Source organism: Macrobrachium rosenbergii, chromosome 11 (genome assembly GCF_040412425.1).
Source record: "Macrobrachium rosenbergii isolate ZJJX-2024 chromosome 11, ASM4041242v1, whole genome shotgun sequence".
NCBI classification, from domain to species: Eukaryota; Metazoa; Arthropoda; class Malacostraca; order Decapoda; family Palaemonidae; genus Macrobrachium; species Macrobrachium rosenbergii.
The window spans coordinates 5,049,765-5,068,620 of NC_089751.1; the positions used below are offsets into that span (position 1 = coordinate 5,049,765).

Sequence of the window (18,856 nt, forward strand, 5' to 3'; positions counted from 1 at the left end):
GACCATGAAGTGCCGGATTTGATGAATATATTCTTGCCCCATTGAATTGGGTCTAATCACCAATACTGATCCTTGATGTGGAGGGTGTGGGAGCTTAACCAGCAAATTATTGTTGTCCTTACTGGGAATGCTTCACTCGCCTCTGGGGTCAGTGGGACTACACTCTTGACTATTTATTGGTTGCACCTCACTATTACCAGAGTTTCCTTGGCACTGTATTAGTTATCTCCTCCTTCCCCATTATCACTCAAATATGCCTGTAGTGACCATGAATATTCACCTCAGATTTTTGTAGAAAATCAGTGCCCTTGAGTCCCAGAGTCAATTATAAAAAGCCTTGGTGTCTCTCTCTCTCTCTCTCTCTCTCTCTCTCTCTCTCTCTCTCTCTCTCTCTCTCTCTCTCTCTCTCTCTCTCTCTCTCTCTCTGTCTTTTTTTTTTTTTTTAGTGCCCTCTGCCTCATTGTCATTGGTGAGAGTCAGCTTTTCCTTGATTCTTTGCTCCCAAGGAAATGGTTCTACTTTCATAAAGGGAGATGCTTGCCCCTGTAACAACAGGGCATATACCCTTTTTATGCCAGTAGTTATCTAAATTGATAATATTCCCACCTTACCAGAGGGTGTGGAAAGGGAAGGTTAATCTGTGCCTCCTCCTTGCCTCAAACCCTCTTGTGCTTCACACTCCCAATGTCAGCAGTGATCTCTTAGGTCTCCTCTAGATCCGAGGGGGGCGGTTACCCTCAGGCTGAGCCCAGCTCACCCTTAGCCGTTGACTGCCAGCCTTGGGGGAAAGGTTTTTTCTTCGCTGTTTCACAAGTGATATGTCCTTGGCCTAACAGGTGAAGCAGCATTGGCCACCTTGCTGGGCACTGTGCCTGTAAATGTCCCACACCCCAGCAGGTCCAGCAAGTACATTTGCAACCCTTGCTGTCCAACTCGCCTACTGAATTGCTGAATCGCAAGAAGCTGAGCTTGCGTGTTAGGCTAGCTCTTCCTTTCTCCTCACCAATTCTGTCAACTAGCTTTTGAATGTGTATGAAAAGTTCCTGCAATGTCCAGAGGCCATTAAATAAGCCAGCATAATGTGCTGACAACAATTATAATCATGTCAGCATGTGTCTTCTTCAAGTCGGCCATCTCCACCAAGTCAAAACTATCAGCTTCCTCATATATGCAACATTCTTCAGGATTCCTTATGAACTATCTGCTTTCTGTTCTACATTTGGCTGAAATTTTCTCAGCATCATTCTTCTAAATTCTTCCCATGTGTGGTACCTTACTGATTTTATTTCAGAAAGGACTTAATTCAACAATTTCTTATGTACTCAGTGTTGTCTCTTCCACTTCTCTTGTCCTGGTTTCCTGTAATCATCCTCAAATTTACGAACCTTTCCCAGATGGCAAGGGAAGTTTGCCACCAGCTGAGCAGCTGGTGGAAGATGAATGTCAGCTTCTTCATCTGTCTGCTGTCAGGGTTCCAACGCCCTTGGCTTTCTACAAAATTGGTATATTCATTCCTCCAACAAATGCTTCGCTCTCCATGAGCTATGTGACTGTATTCCTGGTCACCTTCACCAGCCACCTTACCAGCCATGGACACACCCACTAAATAGTCTTCATTGTCAACTATTTTCAGTTCAGTACATTTCTTTCACCGCTCTTGATGACTACTTACCTGGCACATAATTTGATTTGATCCATGGGTCCAAATGAGAGTTGAACATGCCAATTTTACATATATTTACAAGCACTTTACAATATTTACTATTGGTGGGTGGGAGGTATTGCACAGGTTTTGTAACATCTTTCTGAGGCAGGCTGACTCGACCCAAGAAAGCAAGAGGTGAGCATAACTAAAATGCTCACACTTCATATTCTCCAACCATCTCTAACCGAATGAAATCATTTGCACCAACATGGCACAATGCCCCATTTACTACATGTGTAATATAAAAGCCAATAATATACTACCAATAATAATGCATACAGTGACTATATTGATTTTAATGTTGAGTGTTCCTGAATTCCAAAATCACTGAGTAATAACTCCCCAGCATATTATATGTAAAAACCCGCAGAACTATGTAGAACTGTTAGAAACTGATAATTATAAAAGTAGAACTCTTACAAACTGATAATTATACAACATTCGTAATGGTGGGGTCAGGTCATCTATATACAGTATACAATATATATAGAGAGAATTTACCCATTATTTTCTTCTTTGCCACAAATTATCATTTATTGTGTATCTAAAATTGTTTCTTGTGACTTCTATAATATCTTTAATCACTGTAATTTTCTAATTTGCTGTTAGCATTCACTCAGAATTTTTCAGGAAAATGATTTGATTCTGTAACATAAGGGATTTTTTTATGTTGCCTTTTTGAAAAACTTGAGTTGCATGCCAATCTTTATTATGAATGTGTGGTACTGATAATTGCTTAGCTTCATTGTATTGTGTAAGATGCCTACTAATATTCTTGGAAATATAGTTTTTGGACTTTTGTTTGTTCAGAAAATATTCCTTATATTCCTTATCCTCATTAAGTATTATTACTTTTTTTATCTATTTCTAATTTTCATTTTTTTGTCATTGCATGTTCATGTTCAAAGCATTTTTAATGAGTTTTGTTTTGTATTGTTGCTTTTTTAAAATATTAAATCAGAACTACTTGCTGCATCTATCCTGATATGAATGCAGCAGTAAAGTACATTTACAACATTGTAGTAGTGAGCCATGTCTCCTTGCATTATGTTGAGTGAGACTGGATCGTTTGTTGTGGTGTGTGGTGCATGTGGTGGTGTTCTTACAGTGGGGAGAGTGATTTGGAAGGGTCTCGGCGCTCTTCCATCGAGTACTCACCTGCAGTACAGTTACGGCGGCAAGCCTCTTTGTCCCGAGACCCTCGGGAACGAGGCTTGCGAGATCCACGGGTGGACCTGCGACGGATGAGCCTTTACTTGGAGCCTGGCAACTGGCGGGTTCCATATGATCCCGCAGCATTACCACCAACACCCCCGCGCCGGGTTTCCATGGGCCTAGATTCTTACCCACCACATTACAGAATGACAGATTCCCTCACGGAGATTCAGGGTGACATCCAGCGACTATCACATCAACAGCAACAGATTCAGAGCTTGATGCAAAATGGCATTGCTCCTCAGTCCAACCCAGCTATGCAACAACAACCTCATGGTCAATTCTACCTTCATGACCAGGTAAGAATTTCATAATTTTGTAAATATGGAATACTGCAGAAATTTAGGTTAAAAATACCATTGTCCATGGTAAACTGTATGTAGTAGCAATTTGATATCATATGTATTTTATGCACATAAAAGTTGTCACTGGATTTTCCGTCCAAAAGGAACAGAACATTGATACCAGTTTCTCACTCTCTCTCTCATAACCTTTTGCACTTGAAGCTTTGAATGAGTATCAGTTCTTTAGTTTGCATATTTCTGAGTAATTTTATCTATTGCAGGGGAGTCCTGTACGCCGCATGTGGGGTCAACAGTCTAGTAGTGATGGATATTCATCTATGTCTCCTGCTACTAGAAGAGCACAGTGGGGGCCAGTTAGGTAAGGAAATATCACTGTATTGGAAAGTAGACCTAATTATTTTTGGTTTAGTTGGGTTGTACTAACAGCTTCTGATGTTTATCATGCTTTAAGACAAGGATTAATAAGTACAGAGTAGCTTATACCCAGCAGAAAATGTTAGAACCACCAAACACATAATTAGGTAGAAAAATTAAGAAATATCTAATTTTTTGTTTGTACTTGCGTGTTGCTTCTTTTTATCATTGTAATTTTGTTTGCTTAGATAACTAAGTTTTTTCTATTGTGGTATTGTTTGTTTTTGTTAGAGAACGTCTTTGTTCTTTGTTTCATTTATGAAAGCTTAAATACATGGCTGTAATATGGGCACTTAAAGAAATGTGGGTGGGAATTTAATGGTACGGAAATGGCATTTACTCTTCAAAACTGTATTTTAAGTTACATGCCAAGTTATGTAATTGAGACAATAAGTATCCATTGATCTAGCAACAGTAGGCCTAGGGGAGGTACCAAACTTATTAGATACATTGTATAAAAGTTTAGCAGTGCCTAGGTTGTTTGGTTTCTGTTTTCAACTAGAGAGACCTAAGTGTACTTGTTTAGCATTTTAAAGTTAATATAAGATGATCCGAGGATTTATTTGAAGGCATTTACAACTTTGCAATAGTAATTACCTCTATGAGTCTTGACACAGTGCCTCAACATCACAACCTTTCTCTTTTTTGTTTTCTGTATTAACAAAGTGAACCACACAAATTGGCTTGCAGAAGAAGTAACTGATAAGTATGGCAAATCAGCTCTTGCTTATTCTGTAAGTCTTCTGATTGTCACCAGCCTTTACAGGAATCAAATAATCCACCCAGTAATGTCCTGGATCTAATCTTTGACTTAAGATTCAGCTGTAATTGAGACTTTACATGTGTAAGTTCATTTACACTTTTAATAGGTGCACCTTAGTGGTGAATTTTATGTACCTAAACCAGTTCAGTATTCTAACTGAAGGAAAAATGGATGTTTGAGGTCTCAACCTAACTACAAAATACAGTATAATGTGACCATATAGCCAGAAAGATGTATGAAATTATTGTTAACCTCATCCTGTCAAAAAACTGATTTGGGTTGTATCAGTGCACGTCATCCTGATGGACAGCTAAAGGGACTTGATAATGAAATTCACTAAGCTACAAAGATTGGCATACAGGCCACACAGTTATAGAGCCAGTTTTCAAAGTTTATACAGTATTTCAAAGCTTATGGAGCAGCACAGTTCTAAATAAAGTACCTAGTAGCTTATCCTAATCAGTATTTTGTAATTATCACACATTTAAGGTATTAATTTACTTGAACAGTAGTCCCTTGTTTATCCATTTTTACCTGATCTGGGACTTAATGTCATCTGTATACATCAGTATATATATACATACACACACACACACACACACACACACATATATATATATATATATATATATATATATATATATATATATATATATATATATATATATATATATATATCTCAGGCAGTCCCCGATTAAGTGGGGATCGGCGCTGGTAACTGGAGATTGGCGCATATCGGTGTGAAAAATCCAGTTATCGTCGTCACTAGACAAGTGCCGATAACTGAACTGGTGTAACTGCCTATATATATATATATATATATATATATATATATATATATATATATATATATATATATATATAATATATATATATATATATATATATATATATATATATATATATATATATATATATATATATATATATAATATATATATATATATATATATATATATAATTATATATATATATATATATATATATATATATATATATATATATATATATATATATATATATATATATATATATATATATATATATATACATACATGGCAGTTAATTACGAGAATGCTTGGGATAATCAGGGAAGAGGTTAAAGGAACAGGCCTCTTCTTCCTAATGTTCTTCTGTTCTTTGCAAAAAACTCTTACAGGCAGAATAGGCACGCAGAGTAAAATTTGAACTTATGGGTGGCCAAGGGGAGCCCTCCAAACAATTTTAATTTGTGACCCTATCTGTTAGTATCTATGAATGCTCATAAGCAGGGTGATGACTGTACAGGTAATCTCTCGCTTATCCGGATTAAGAGAGCCAAGGCCCTGTTGGTTAAGGGTGACATCTGGATAAGGGCAGGTAAAAAATATCTTGATAAGGGCAAGTAAAAACTCTACAGGTGTACAACAGCAACTCTCTACCCTTACTCCCCCACCTTGTCAGTGCTACATAAGCGTAAACCCTTAGTATGCTTATAAACAACAGTCATCACAGTTTAAACTGAACACTTGATGGTTATTTAACCATATTAATAATAAAATATTCTTGAAATACACTTAAAGTGAACCCCTCTTTTTCTTTCATACGGACACGCAATGCTGTAGGTTACACTGCTAGATATATCACTTTCTTTTACTTTATACTGAGACCCATTATACAAAATCTTTAAAATACAACTAAAAAAAAAAAAGCAAACAATTTGTTTTGTGCATGAACAGTCTTTAAATTACACTATATGTTCACAAAAGTAAACACTTCAAAGTACATGATAAACAAGAAAAGTGAACCTACAAATATAAAAATACTTTTTCTCTGTTGCTTACCTGTGTGCGCTGCCCTTGGTGCATATGATGGCTGAACTTTTCAAAACTTTTGAAGAGTTTTACAAGTTTTCCTCCACCTCAGTTGTGACACAAACCAGCATCATCATCTGATCTCATGGGTGGCATATCGAATGGGCATATATACAGCTGCATAAAAGAAATGATCAAAATCATATCCACTATAAGTCTTTCAAGCACTCTAAGAGTAAGGAATTTGTGCGGTGCCATGTACCTCATTGTTTTCTTTAAAAGTTTTGACTTGGTGGAGCCTTCTCAAGCGGAATCTTTAAAAAAATATATTTAAAGTTAATATAAAAAACATATCTGACTTCACTTATTCAAATTACTAACAATTATTTCCATAAAAACAAAAGGGATACGGCAAATTTTTGCTGTTGGGAAGTTGTAAACGATACGTGGTGCCACCCTTGTGGCTGCGCAATGAACTAATGGCGGCTGATTCAAAAGCAAGCCAAGCCGCTGGAGTTCCCAGACCACAGAATGCCGGTTTTAAGAGGTTCAGCGGTGTGTGTGTGTATATATATATATATATATATATATATATATATATATATATATATATATATATATATATATATATATATATATATATATATATATATATATATATATATATATATATATAATAATTATAATTATGTATATGTATGTATGTATATACATACATATATATAGTTATTTAATCTTATTAATATTTGAAAATTAGTACTTCTTATTAGGTAAATCATTTATTTATCATACAAAACAAATGGACATATACATGTAACCATGAAAATTCTCTCATCTCTTATCGATCATTCATGAAACCTTTGAAGAGAGGGGTGAGGGCAAAGCTGTCAAATATGTCAGTCATTGCCCACAGCTTGTCAAAGGAATCTCTCTCTCTCTCTCTCTCTCTCTCTCTCTCTCTCTCTCTCTCTCTCTCTCTCTCTCTCTCTCTCTTCATAAATCATGAATTTCCATCTTTTGATATCTAACGTAAGAATAACTCTCTCTCTCTCTCTCTCTCTCTCTCTCTCTCTCTCTCTCTCTCTCTCTCTCTCTCTCTCTCTCATATGTTATCCTTTCTGTCTCTGTAATAATTCATAAATAATTTAACTTGATACTTCAGGTATGGACAGTCTCTCTCTCTCTCTCTCTCTCTCTCTCTCTCTCTCTCTCTCTCTCTCTCTCTCTCTCTCTCTCTCTCTCTCTCTCTCTCTAGGATTCGCAAATGTCACGTGTCTGTGAAAAAATCGCGTATGGCAATTAGTTAGGTTTCAGTGAAAAGTTCGTGTGTGTGAGAAATTATGCAACTCGAACTGTGTAAGATCAAGGCATTACTGCATATATGAACGTATAACTGGTTCATGAAGATATGGAATGTGATGAATGTATAAATAAAGGCATGTGCCAACAAGGAAACAACTCTATTGTTTCACATTTCCTTTGTGGCATTTGTCAATATATATATATATATATATATATATATATATATATATATATATATATATATATATATATATATATATATATATATATATATATATATATATATATATATATATATATTGTATGTGTGTGTGTGTGTGTTTGCCTGTTTGCTTACTAGGCTGGAGAGTGTATGTATAGTACCAATAGTTTTTCCACACGTAAATATTTGAATTGGGACCAGCCATTCCAGATTTTGATTAGCTCCTTATTCTTGTCAGATTTTAATATTAATAATTCACCTGTTTTGTGAACAGATATTAATTTTTTACTTCATTATCAGTACACTTAATTTATACACTAGTGAACTTAGGTATGCTGTAGTCACCTGCATACATAATAAAATGGTACCCTGCCCTGTGCACGAACTCCTGTTAGCCTAAGGTAGTAAATTCTTTATAATGCATTATAGATGCATATACTGTGGTTTAAGTTTTATCATTGTTGTTTAAACAGTAAAGTGAATGATGTAGGGATTATGATGTTAAGTTTTATGCTATAGACATTCCTGGTGAAATATTGCAGATAGCTCAGCTTCAGTAGATTTTGGTAGTTTCTTTCATTCGACAGTACGTTAAGATTGGACTCAGCTTAGAGGAACCACAAATTCAGTTTCTAAAAGCATATTTTTTGAAGCATTCTTAATTTTGTTATGGTTCCCAGTTATTCTTTAGAATTTTGAAATAGAAATAGTTGTTAATAGAACATTTTCAGATATAAATTATATTTCAGATTATATATTTGTGTAGATTTCTTGACTTTTTTCAATTAATGTTATGAAATGGGGTAATTAAGTAACATGCCATTAGTTAGCTTTTTTTTTTTTTTATCAAACTTGAGTGATATGTAAATGTAATGGCTATTGTTAAAAATACCCCTTTTAAAAAACTGTATATCTATAGATGTTAAAGATTTTTTCCATAGATTACAGTTACAGGTACTTTGGTCTTAATGATTTTCAAGAATTTTATCAATTGAATTCATTGGCTACATTTTGATTGAAATATTAATGATTGCATTCACACCTGCTTAATTTTTGGATTGACAGAGAAAAACATTAAAAGAGTAATGAAAATCTATCTTGGAATATATTTTACCGTAGAATAATTCTTTATAATACTTAAATATGTATTTTAAGTGCTAATAATGATTAAATAAAAGTATAGCATTAAGAAATGCATGATAATATTGTAATACTGTATGTTATGCATGATGGTGCTGGACATGTCAGTCATTTGAATTACAGAAGGTGAAGATTAATGTGCTTCTTTGCAAATGCTCACATAGGTCAGATCACTTGTTTGTATTATTGGTCATTTCTGGATGTTGATTTAGTATTCTGGTCATGGTGCACTGGCTCTACACACATTTTATGTTTCTGAACCTGATTGAAGCATCTATTCAATTCCTGTATGAAATTATTGAGTTCACCTACACTACTTTGAGGAAATTTTGGAACCATTGTTTACTTCTCTTGATGTTCTAAGGCAATTTTCCTAAAAGAGTAGATACACACTGTATTGTTTAGAACATCATTGTAATTATCATCATGAGTTAAATGTAAATGGTTTCACAGAACTTTTTATTCAGGGCTTTCCTGGGAACTATAAGATTTTTGTTTTTCCTTATGCATTCTGTTTTGCTTGCCTTCTTTTCTAGGTATCTCGCTAAATTGGTTTTGTCATGCCGTGATATTTTTAAAAAATTGAATTTTTCATATACAGTAGTAGATTGCTCTGCTCTGCATTTTACCTTCAACCTTGGGAACTCCCTTTCATTTTACAGAGATAAATGATGTTTGGCATGAAGGGTGCAAATTTTGAGTACCGTTGAACCAGGTCAAGTTGATTTAATGTAGGATAAGTAATTGATTTGAATAAGTGAAGCACATATATTTTAAAGTCTTTTTTTCACTTCAGGTAAACAACTTGAAATGCTCCATTGTACTGTTCATAATTTTTTGGATCATTTACTCTCACTGTTGGCTTGGTTATAGTTAGGACATAGTGTAATTTGATTCTTGCCTTTTATGTACTGTGCAGTGCGTGCATTTGTAATGGTGACTGGACTGCGAAGACACTCTCTCTCTCTCTCTCTCTCTCTCTCTCTCTCTCTCTCTCTCTCTCTCTCTCTCTCTCTCTCTCTCTCTCTCTCTCTCTCTCTCTCATGGTGACTGGACTATTAAGACTTGCAACCTTAGTTTCCTGGTGAAGGACAGCTGATTATATATACAATATAATATATGTATATATATATATATTATACATATATATATATATTATATATATGTATATATATTATGACAGCTTAGACTAACCTAATTAAGAATATCCTTGGCTGCCCTTCTAGACCAGCTAAAAAGTCCCGAGTAGACTCAGACGTGTGTAGCAGTTCCTGTTGTGAGGGTTGTGAATGTGACTCCTACTGCTGCACGACTAGCGAAGATCAAGAGAAAGAAAACTCTGTTTCTTCCTTACTACACGACGTATCTGATGTGTCCCTTAATCCCAGAGTGGATGATGCAGAGAAAAGTGTTTTAGTTAAACCAGTCCCCACTGAAATCAGAACACCTCTAAAATCAACTGTCAGACCATCTGGACTTTTCCATCAGTTGTCAGTTTTAATGCGAAATAGCAAGAAGAAGCTAAAGTAATATGTGCAGAGTATTAGTTATGTATATAGTATATAGTTGTGTAACATTTTCTTCACGACACATGTGCATTGACAAAAATCTGGGAGCCTTTTAGTTAATGGTGTTTGTAACAGAGTTTTGATACTAAAGATAACCATGAACTGATTTTGTTGATTAAACTATTGCCAGTTGTGACCGTCGATCATCTACCCAACAGGTATGTGGCATCAACTGATGACTTCATAATACTTGACTCTGACTAGACTGTTTAGGTGTTTGGAGTGTTGCATGAATGCAGTGTGATAACCATTTATTGGAATTAGTGGTTCGAATTGGGGAGTCAGTAAAATTTTGTTAAAAGCATTTCAAATAGTCAAAATTTAAGTCAGATTAAACTTTTTATTAGGATTATATTTTTCTTTTTTGATTCAGGCCCATGATGCCACAAGGTGATTACATGATGGGAGGCCAACATCCTGGTTATTATCAAGGATATCCAATGAACCATCCTGCCCAGATGGCAGCTTTAAATCAGGCTGCTTCTCAACAACAAATGCCGGGCACTGGCTTTATGCTACATGGCCAAACTCAGTCCTTGCCACCCCAGGCTATGTATCAGAATGGCCAAGGTTACTATAGTCCAGAACATCAAATGAGAGGGTATCCTCCTAGCGCACAACCCTTTGCTCCTGGTAAGGTCAATTTTTACTTTTTGTTTTTGTTATTAAACAGAGCTTCACATAAATTTTTTAACCTTAGCTAGCTATTGTCATAAAAAGCTGTTAGGCTCTTCATTGCTGAATATAGAAATTTTAAGTATTTTCCTAAACATTATGGTGTTTGAATAAATGTTTTGGAAGGTTTAATATCAAGTCAGTGCCCCGTATGGGCTTATTCCATATGAATAGGATTTGTCATGTGAAAAATAATAATAATAATAATAATAATAATAGTAATAATAATAATAGACAATTCTACATGAATTCTGAATCAAAGATTAAACAAGAGGATGATAATACTAGTGTCATTAAACTGAAAACCTAGGTCATAGTAAAAAAGAAAGGAATGCAGGCATACCTGACAAGGCATTCTTATCACATTGTAAGATTTCCTTGTGCTGTGGTGATAGGAGGAAAAGAGGCAAGATGAGAGAAAAAACAATGGAATAAAAAATGGAAGCACAGACATGAGTGATATATAGGTGAATACAAAATGAGCAGCCAGTTCTAGTTAGCCTTCCTCACTCCCCTACTCTGACCCATTACTGTACTTTGCATTAGCTACGTGGATTTTCTTACTTTCCAGATCCCATTACATAGTAATAGTAAGGTTGTGCTGTCTACCAACATGTCACCCTACAGGGTGTGATTTGGTTCCACAGAATTCGTCCTCCTTTTTGTTGGGTGGGGGGCTATTCTTATCTGCCCAGGACTTCACTTCTCTGGTCTTCTTTTCACCAGATTTATAAAGGTTTTGTGTGATAACATTTCTTGTGGACATTTATCCCTAGAACATTTTCGTATAGGTGGAATGTATTCGTCAGATACTTTTAAGACACCACCCATCTAAAAAGTAAGTCTCCTCTTGAAAGGCATTGGTATGTATCCCGTTGGGAACAAATGCCAAATTTTTCAAGGAAATTTGTATTTTTCTTAGGTATACAAACCAAAGCCTTTTAATTTATATGCCACTTTGCTCGGTCCTTTGTGTAAAAGATCAAGTGGAAGCTTACATGTTGGGCATTTTGCTGAAAGACATGGAATCTCTCTATTGCCACCATATTCTAACCATGTACTGTAACTACTTCATCAACTTCAGTTATTCACCAAAGATATTCTCCACTTAATATGCCTTGCTCTGTGTATTTAGGAAAAACAGAAATTTCCTTGAAAAATATATATATTTGTAGATTATTTAGCATTTCAATGGTAAAGTTATATTTAGGGAGTGGCTCTGGTGGTAGGGTAGCCCACAAAATCATTAATGAAATATCCATGGTGGAAAGAAAGAAAGAGGAAAATACCTGTCAGAATGAAGGATGAAACATAGTAACATATGAAGAAGAAAGACAGTGCTGGGCAAAATATTCATCTGTAAGAGACAGTAGTGGTATTATTTGATTGATATACACCAGGAACTTAGGAGATGGAAAGGTTGGGGCTGAGATTGAATTACTGCATAGAGGAGTTTAGTTGAAATTAGAGTGACACTTCATATGCAAAGTACACGTTTTAGAATAGGGAAGGAGGAAACAAAGCTTGATGATTGGGAATTGGAAGGCATAGCAAAGGTACCAAAGAAAGGTGACTTGACTAAATTTAGTAACTACTGAGTCATTGAACTTTTGTTGGTTTTCATGAAAATATTTATTATGCTCATTCTCTTTAAGCTGGAAAAAGATATTAGTAAAATGCTTAGAGATGGACAAGCTGGTTTTAGACATGACTGAAGTTACACAGATCAGATAATAATCTCAAGTCTTATTATGTAGCAGGGTCTTGAATTTAAAGATCCTTCATAATTGCTTTTGTTGATCATGAGAAGGCATGATTGTATACATAGACTGGTATAGTGGAAGGTCTTGTGTCACTATGGTATTCATGTTAAACCTGTAAAGCTGATGAAACTATCCATGAATAAAATGGATGCAAATATAATGTTGATGGATAGTGCAGAGGTATGTTACATCACCTTTGCCATTTGCCCTCCTAATGAACTTTATATTGAAAAAGTGGTTGGAGATGAAAGAGAATGTTTAGATTGAAATAACAGTAGAAACTTGACATACTGTACTCAGAATATGCAAATAATCAGCAATGTACCACAAGATTAACAATGCTTGCTTAATGGAATGCATTTCATATTTAGAGAGTTGGGACTCAGTAGAAATCTGATAAAAACAAGTAATGAGGACAGCTTATGTATAAAGGGTGAGATAACACTAGATGGAGAAATGATTAATGAGGTCTAGTCTTTCAAATATATAGGTATAATGATGTGTAATACAGGTTCTCTCAAGGGATTTTAGTGAATGACTGCAAGAGGCAGATAAAATAGCAGGTAGGTTGAATAAATTTTGGAAAGCAAATACTTTGAAATTGCACATAAAAGTATGATTACACATTAGTATCTGTATTGTATACAAACCTGAATCAAGGCATGCAGATGAAACCTTTATGTAAAGGATCTTGAGAGTAAGGCTTCAATGAAGAGTGATGGTGTCAGATGGCAGGATACAGGGGGGTATAAGGTGAGTGAGAAATGAGACCACTAGGGAAACTAAGGAAGTTCCATATGTAGCTAGGATTATTATGAAGAAAGTAGAACACTAAAATGTCACCTGAGCTCCTAAGAGCACCAGAATAGGTTGAAGACTCAGATTAAACTTGGATAAGAACTTTGAGACTGGAGGCTAAAAATGAGTTGAGATTTTTGAAAATTAAGGCATGATTGGCTAATTTTAGAGTCCCCATGGTTTGGAGGTGGTGGTGGTAAGTTTCTTAGTTTTCATGACTTACCAGTGTGGTTGGTTAAAATTTTGAGTTTGTAATACTTTTATTTTTCATTTAATTTTGTTTTGTCAATCTTTATTTCAGGTGATCAACAGCGACAGATGGGTCAGACTCCACCATTTAGATTGCATGGTGATGGTTCTGGTGGAGGTGACAGTTCTGGTGGAGGTGGTAGTAGGGGACCTGGCAGTCTTAGGTCAAGTGCTACTTCATCACCAAGTAGACAGCCTCCACAAAGACAGCAGAAGTCTCCAAGCCCTACAAGAACTATTTCACATGCACCAGTAGCTGCTCCACCTCCAGATGATATGGAGCCTCAAAATGTGTCATTTATTGAATCTGAAGATCAGTCCAGACAACATAGTAAAAGTGATCCAAGTGAGAAATTGAAAAGATTATCCATATCATCAGGAAGTAAAACCTATCGGATAACACATGAACCAGGTTCACCTACTCGACCAAGTATAGGTGTAAAAACATTCAGAGTTCCAACTAAAAAAGGCATGCCAGTTTATGATGATGTAGATCTCCCACAGCCATCTCCTCCCCATCGTTCTTTGACTCCACCCTATCGACCAGAAGATGATGATGACTTAGAAGTTAAGGCTGAGCCCCTTCAAGATGGTCCAAAGGGAGATCAAGGCTTTTACATATCTTTTGAAACCAATGGGGCCCCTAGAAAACCCAAGCCTCAGCTTAGGGCTAAAAAAATGTCAAGGAAAAGCTCAAATCCTCCAACTCCAGCAACTACCCCAAGCAGAGAAGAGCCTCCTGTTATACCTGTAAGTTTGGCAAAATGCACATGGACTTTCTGCTTTTTCTAACCAGCATTTTAATGTATTTTTTTTTTGTAATTCTGCTTTTTGATTTCTGATTCACTTGTTTTATATAATGATGTTTTGTATGACCTCTTACTAGATTTTGTTTGAATTTTATTTTTGCTTTGTCTTGTGGCACAGCATTGATAATTGTTAAGCTTTGTTTGCAAATTTTTATTAACTTAATTTTGTGTATAATGATGCATGTATGTGCCCATTCAGAACCGACCCAGTCGGACCTCCAACGGTTCTTATACGCCACATCGTGGTAGCATGAGCCAAACAAACAGTCCCAGCATGGCCCAATCACCACCTCATAGTACTACCACTGCTACTACTACTACTGCCAGTAATTGTCAGACCAATGGGCTTAGTATTAATTCCTCTTCTGCCTTTGGTTTGGGAGAAGAGGACGATGAAGAGCATGATTCTCATTCTGAACTTCCACAGGAGGATGAAATAAACATTATTAATAAGAGTAAACGTAAATCGTCTGCAACGGCTTTAATTATTGGTGATGACCTAGTCAGCAATGAAAATGTAAGTACAAACTATACCCCTGAATTGAGTTAGTTTGAGTGTGAGTAATTTGAATATTTAGGTGTGTTGAAAGCAACCATAGTTTTACTGTAAGACTGGAGAATTATCCTTACATTGTACTTAATATAGAAGCTGTATTTTTTGTGATGTGTACTAGGCAGTTAGACATTAGGGTTAGTAGTTAATTATGAGGAATGGATGATTATTAGTAATATTGTAGTATCGAAAGTAATGTTACAAAGGGGCACTGATCAAAATGATTTTGAACTATTGCCATGAAATTTCATTATTTATTTATTTTTTTTTACCTCTAGAGGTAAGTGAATGCTTGTTGATGAAACTGGAAATTTGAAGTATAACCTTATTCACAGTGTTTCTTTTATTATTTAGTTGTGATTTGTATACCATAATTACTCTATAATTACAGACAGGCTTGGAGGTGGAGATCACTATTATTATTATTAGCAACCATTTTTATCATGGGTTTACTTGTTATTCTTCAGAAATGCTTCATTGACCATAAAAAAACTTTCCCAAATATATCCTAGGAGTTTGGAAACTTCTTGGACAATTGATATTTTTCCAAGTGTTTCCTTTGAGCATTCATGAGTAGTTTTTAATTAGCTAAGAGTATGTGAATAAAGTTTAATCATGCTGCTTAAATGTTACTTCAGAATTTCATGTTGTACAATGCTTAATAGGAACATGCATATATCTGCAGTTGTGAAATGAACCTTAAGTGGATACAATTTACATTGTCTTATGATTCACCGCACAGAGTAGTGAGATTTTTTTTGCTTATTCCTTTTGCCCCACTAGTTACAACCACTTCAAGCCTTTTAATTTTCATCTGTTCCTTTCTGTTTTTCCCTAATAACTGGCTGTTCAACTTTTTTAACTTTCCTTTGCTCCAATTTTAATCTCACATAAGAACAGATTCGTAAGTTGAACATTTAGAAGCCCAGAAATGTTACTGTGATATTTGTAATATTGTAGTATGATATCTGAAATTGTCAAAGTGGGACTGGTTAGTTGACAAGAAACAGATTAATTGCAGAATTGAATAACTTTATGCAGGTATATACTGTTCGGTTATAAACATAAGCATTAGCTTGACATAGGGTACCTTAAATTAAAGGTTTTCAAAGATGAATAGATTAGATACCTAACCTTTTTATCATGTTTTATTGTGTGGTGCAGAAAACATTTTTTAAATATTCATTTTCCAGCTGGATTATCACTAGAGAACTCTCCTTGGTTATTTGATTTTATATTGAAATATCCTGACTCTCCGGCAAGGTGTTTTCAGTTTGAAGTTATATTGGAAAATAGTTTCAGTAATAACAAAAATTATCAAGTAACTTTGCAGTTTTTTATGCTCTTCCTGTTTTGTGCACTGTGAATACCAAGAGCTTAAACTTGCAAAACTGACCAAACATGTAGCTTGATATAGTATGTACTGTAATGTACTATATTAGTTATATGTTGATTCTGCTTTTCATAGTTTTGCAACAAAGCTGAGAGAGATCCTGCAGTTTTACATTAGGAAATCAGTAGCATTTCAAAATATAATACATCACATCAAAGGAGAGCTGGTTGTCTTCAATACTGGTTTTAATAAGTCCTGCTGTTTAAGGCACTGATTTGAATGTCAGAACAAATATGGGGTTGACAAGTTTTTCACAACATCATTTTCTTGAACATTATCTTATGCCTGTATTTTGCCTAAGTCTTTTAGGGTTCTTGCCCATTTAGGTCCCAAATCATGAATAATACTATTCATATATCATACTACCATTTACCCCATTTCATGTTGAGTGACAATTTTATCTTAATTTTGAAATGCTTTAGACAGTTGGAGCTCTAAATGATATATTTGTGTGTGAAGAATAAACTTTGGTTATTTTATTCCTGCTAAGATATCCTTTAAAAAGGATTTTTTAGGCATAAGAATAGAATTAGATTTGTTAACCCTTTCGCTTATCAATGATTGATATCAATGTTATCTAAATTCAAGTCCTTCGCTTATTGATGACATATGCAAACGTAAAAAATTAGAAAGACTGCACTAACCAGCAGACAAGATGAGGATCATTTTCATCAAGTGTTCCTGATATTTTTTTGTAGATATGTACCATGTATGGTTATTTGTTTTGTATAGTTTAAGATTTTTATTTTATAATTGCATTATTTTTTTCTGAGAGAGAGAGAGAGAGAGAGAGAGAGAGAGAGAGAGAGAGAGAGAGAGAGAGAGAGAGAAGTATTTTTTATATAGGTGTAATAGGCATGTTTATTTGTTGTGTATAGTTTTAGCTTTTTGTTCCATAATTACACTACTTATCTTTTTGCTGTGCGTGCGCACAAGCGAGAGAGAGGGAGAGTTTTTTATGTAAATGTAACATGTATGTTGATTTGTTTTGTATGGTTTTAGATTTTTTTTCTGATATATCATTTATCTTTTTTTTTTTTTTTTTTTTTTTTTTTTTTTTTTGAGAGAGAGAGAGAGAGAGAGAGAGAGAGAGAGAGAGAGAGAGAGAGAGAGATATGAATGAACACTTGACCAAGTGCCACTTATTTTAAGGAAAACGTGACGTTACTTTGTCCTTTTTTTTCATATTTTCCTTGGAATAATTACAACTTTGTAATTTTAAAACTACATAATTTGTCTTTATCGCACATTTTTTTTTTTTTTCAACTTTTTTTTGGGGGGGAGAGTGCAGTTTTCGCATATCTCGTAATTTCTACTCATTATTCCACCTACATAAAGTTATTTTGGGGCATTTTTATGTTATTGAAACAAAATTGAGCGGTCTACCTTGAAAATTGTTGGAGCTGTGGGTCTGAACAAAAATAGGTATAAGAAGTTTTCTGTGCATATTGCATGGGTGACTGGCACTTTTCTTATCAACTATTTTCATTTTAATAACTAGGTAATTTATCTAGGTATATTATGGATGTACAGCGATGACTTTTTCACACATATTTTTTTGGCCAAATTGTTTTTTGGGGAAGTGAAAAATGTTCTCGTATTTAGTAATTTCTACTCATGATTTCACCTACATGAAGTTGTTTGTGGAGGATTTTTTATTCCATTGTATAGAGCAATAATTCAGCTGAGAAAATGAAAAGCATTGAAGTTACGCATCTTTGAACAAAACAATGTTTAAATATTTGTTGCGCATATCGCGTGGGTGATGGGACTTTTTTTATGGAAAACATGACAGTGTTTTTTTTTTTCTCCAGATTTTCCTTGCTATAATTACAACTGGGTGTGCTATGGATAAACAATGAAGACTTTATTGCAGTTTTTAAATTTTAAAAAAATTTTTTATTTTTTTTGTAAATTTCTTTAGGGGGAAAAGTGCAAAATTTTCTCATCTCGTAATTTCTACTCATTATTCCACCTATATAAAAGTTATTTTGGGGAGAATTTTTATGCCATTGTACAGAATAATTATTCGAGAGCAAAATTAAATAAAATTGAGCGGTCTAATGTACCTTGAAAATTGTCGGAGCTACACATCTTTAAACAAAAAAAAATAGTATTAACCTTTTTATGCTTACCGCTCAAGTCACTGCCACTTCCCAGAGACTTAATTGTTTGTAAGAGTCATAAGCGAAAGGGTTAATCAGAAAGA

General features: G+C 34.8%; 1 protein-coding gene across 17 annotated transcripts in view; it reads left to right on the forward strand.

The window, feature by feature from the left end:
• Patronin (calmodulin-regulated spectrin-associated protein patronin) overlaps window positions 1–18,856 on the forward strand; it is a 141,537-nt gene that overhangs the window by 90,307 nt on the left and 32,374 nt on the right. For 5 of the 17 annotated variants that reach the window (XM_067111077.1, XM_067111078.1, XM_067111079.1 and 2 more), the window contains exons 15-19: window positions 2,814–3,219; window positions 3,486–3,583; window positions 10,781–11,040; window positions 13,945–14,642; window positions 14,901–15,218. In XM_067111077.1, coding sequence (XP_066967178.1) covers window positions 2,814–3,219; window positions 3,486–3,583; window positions 10,781–11,040; window positions 13,945–14,642; window positions 14,901–15,218 — 1,780 coding nt within the window. The remainder of the gene's footprint in view (window positions 1–2,813; window positions 3,220–3,485; window positions 3,584–10,780; window positions 11,041–13,944; window positions 14,643–14,900; window positions 15,219–18,856) is intronic. The other 12 variants (XM_067111085.1, XM_067111087.1, XM_067111088.1 and 9 more) reach the window with 3 other exon arrangements.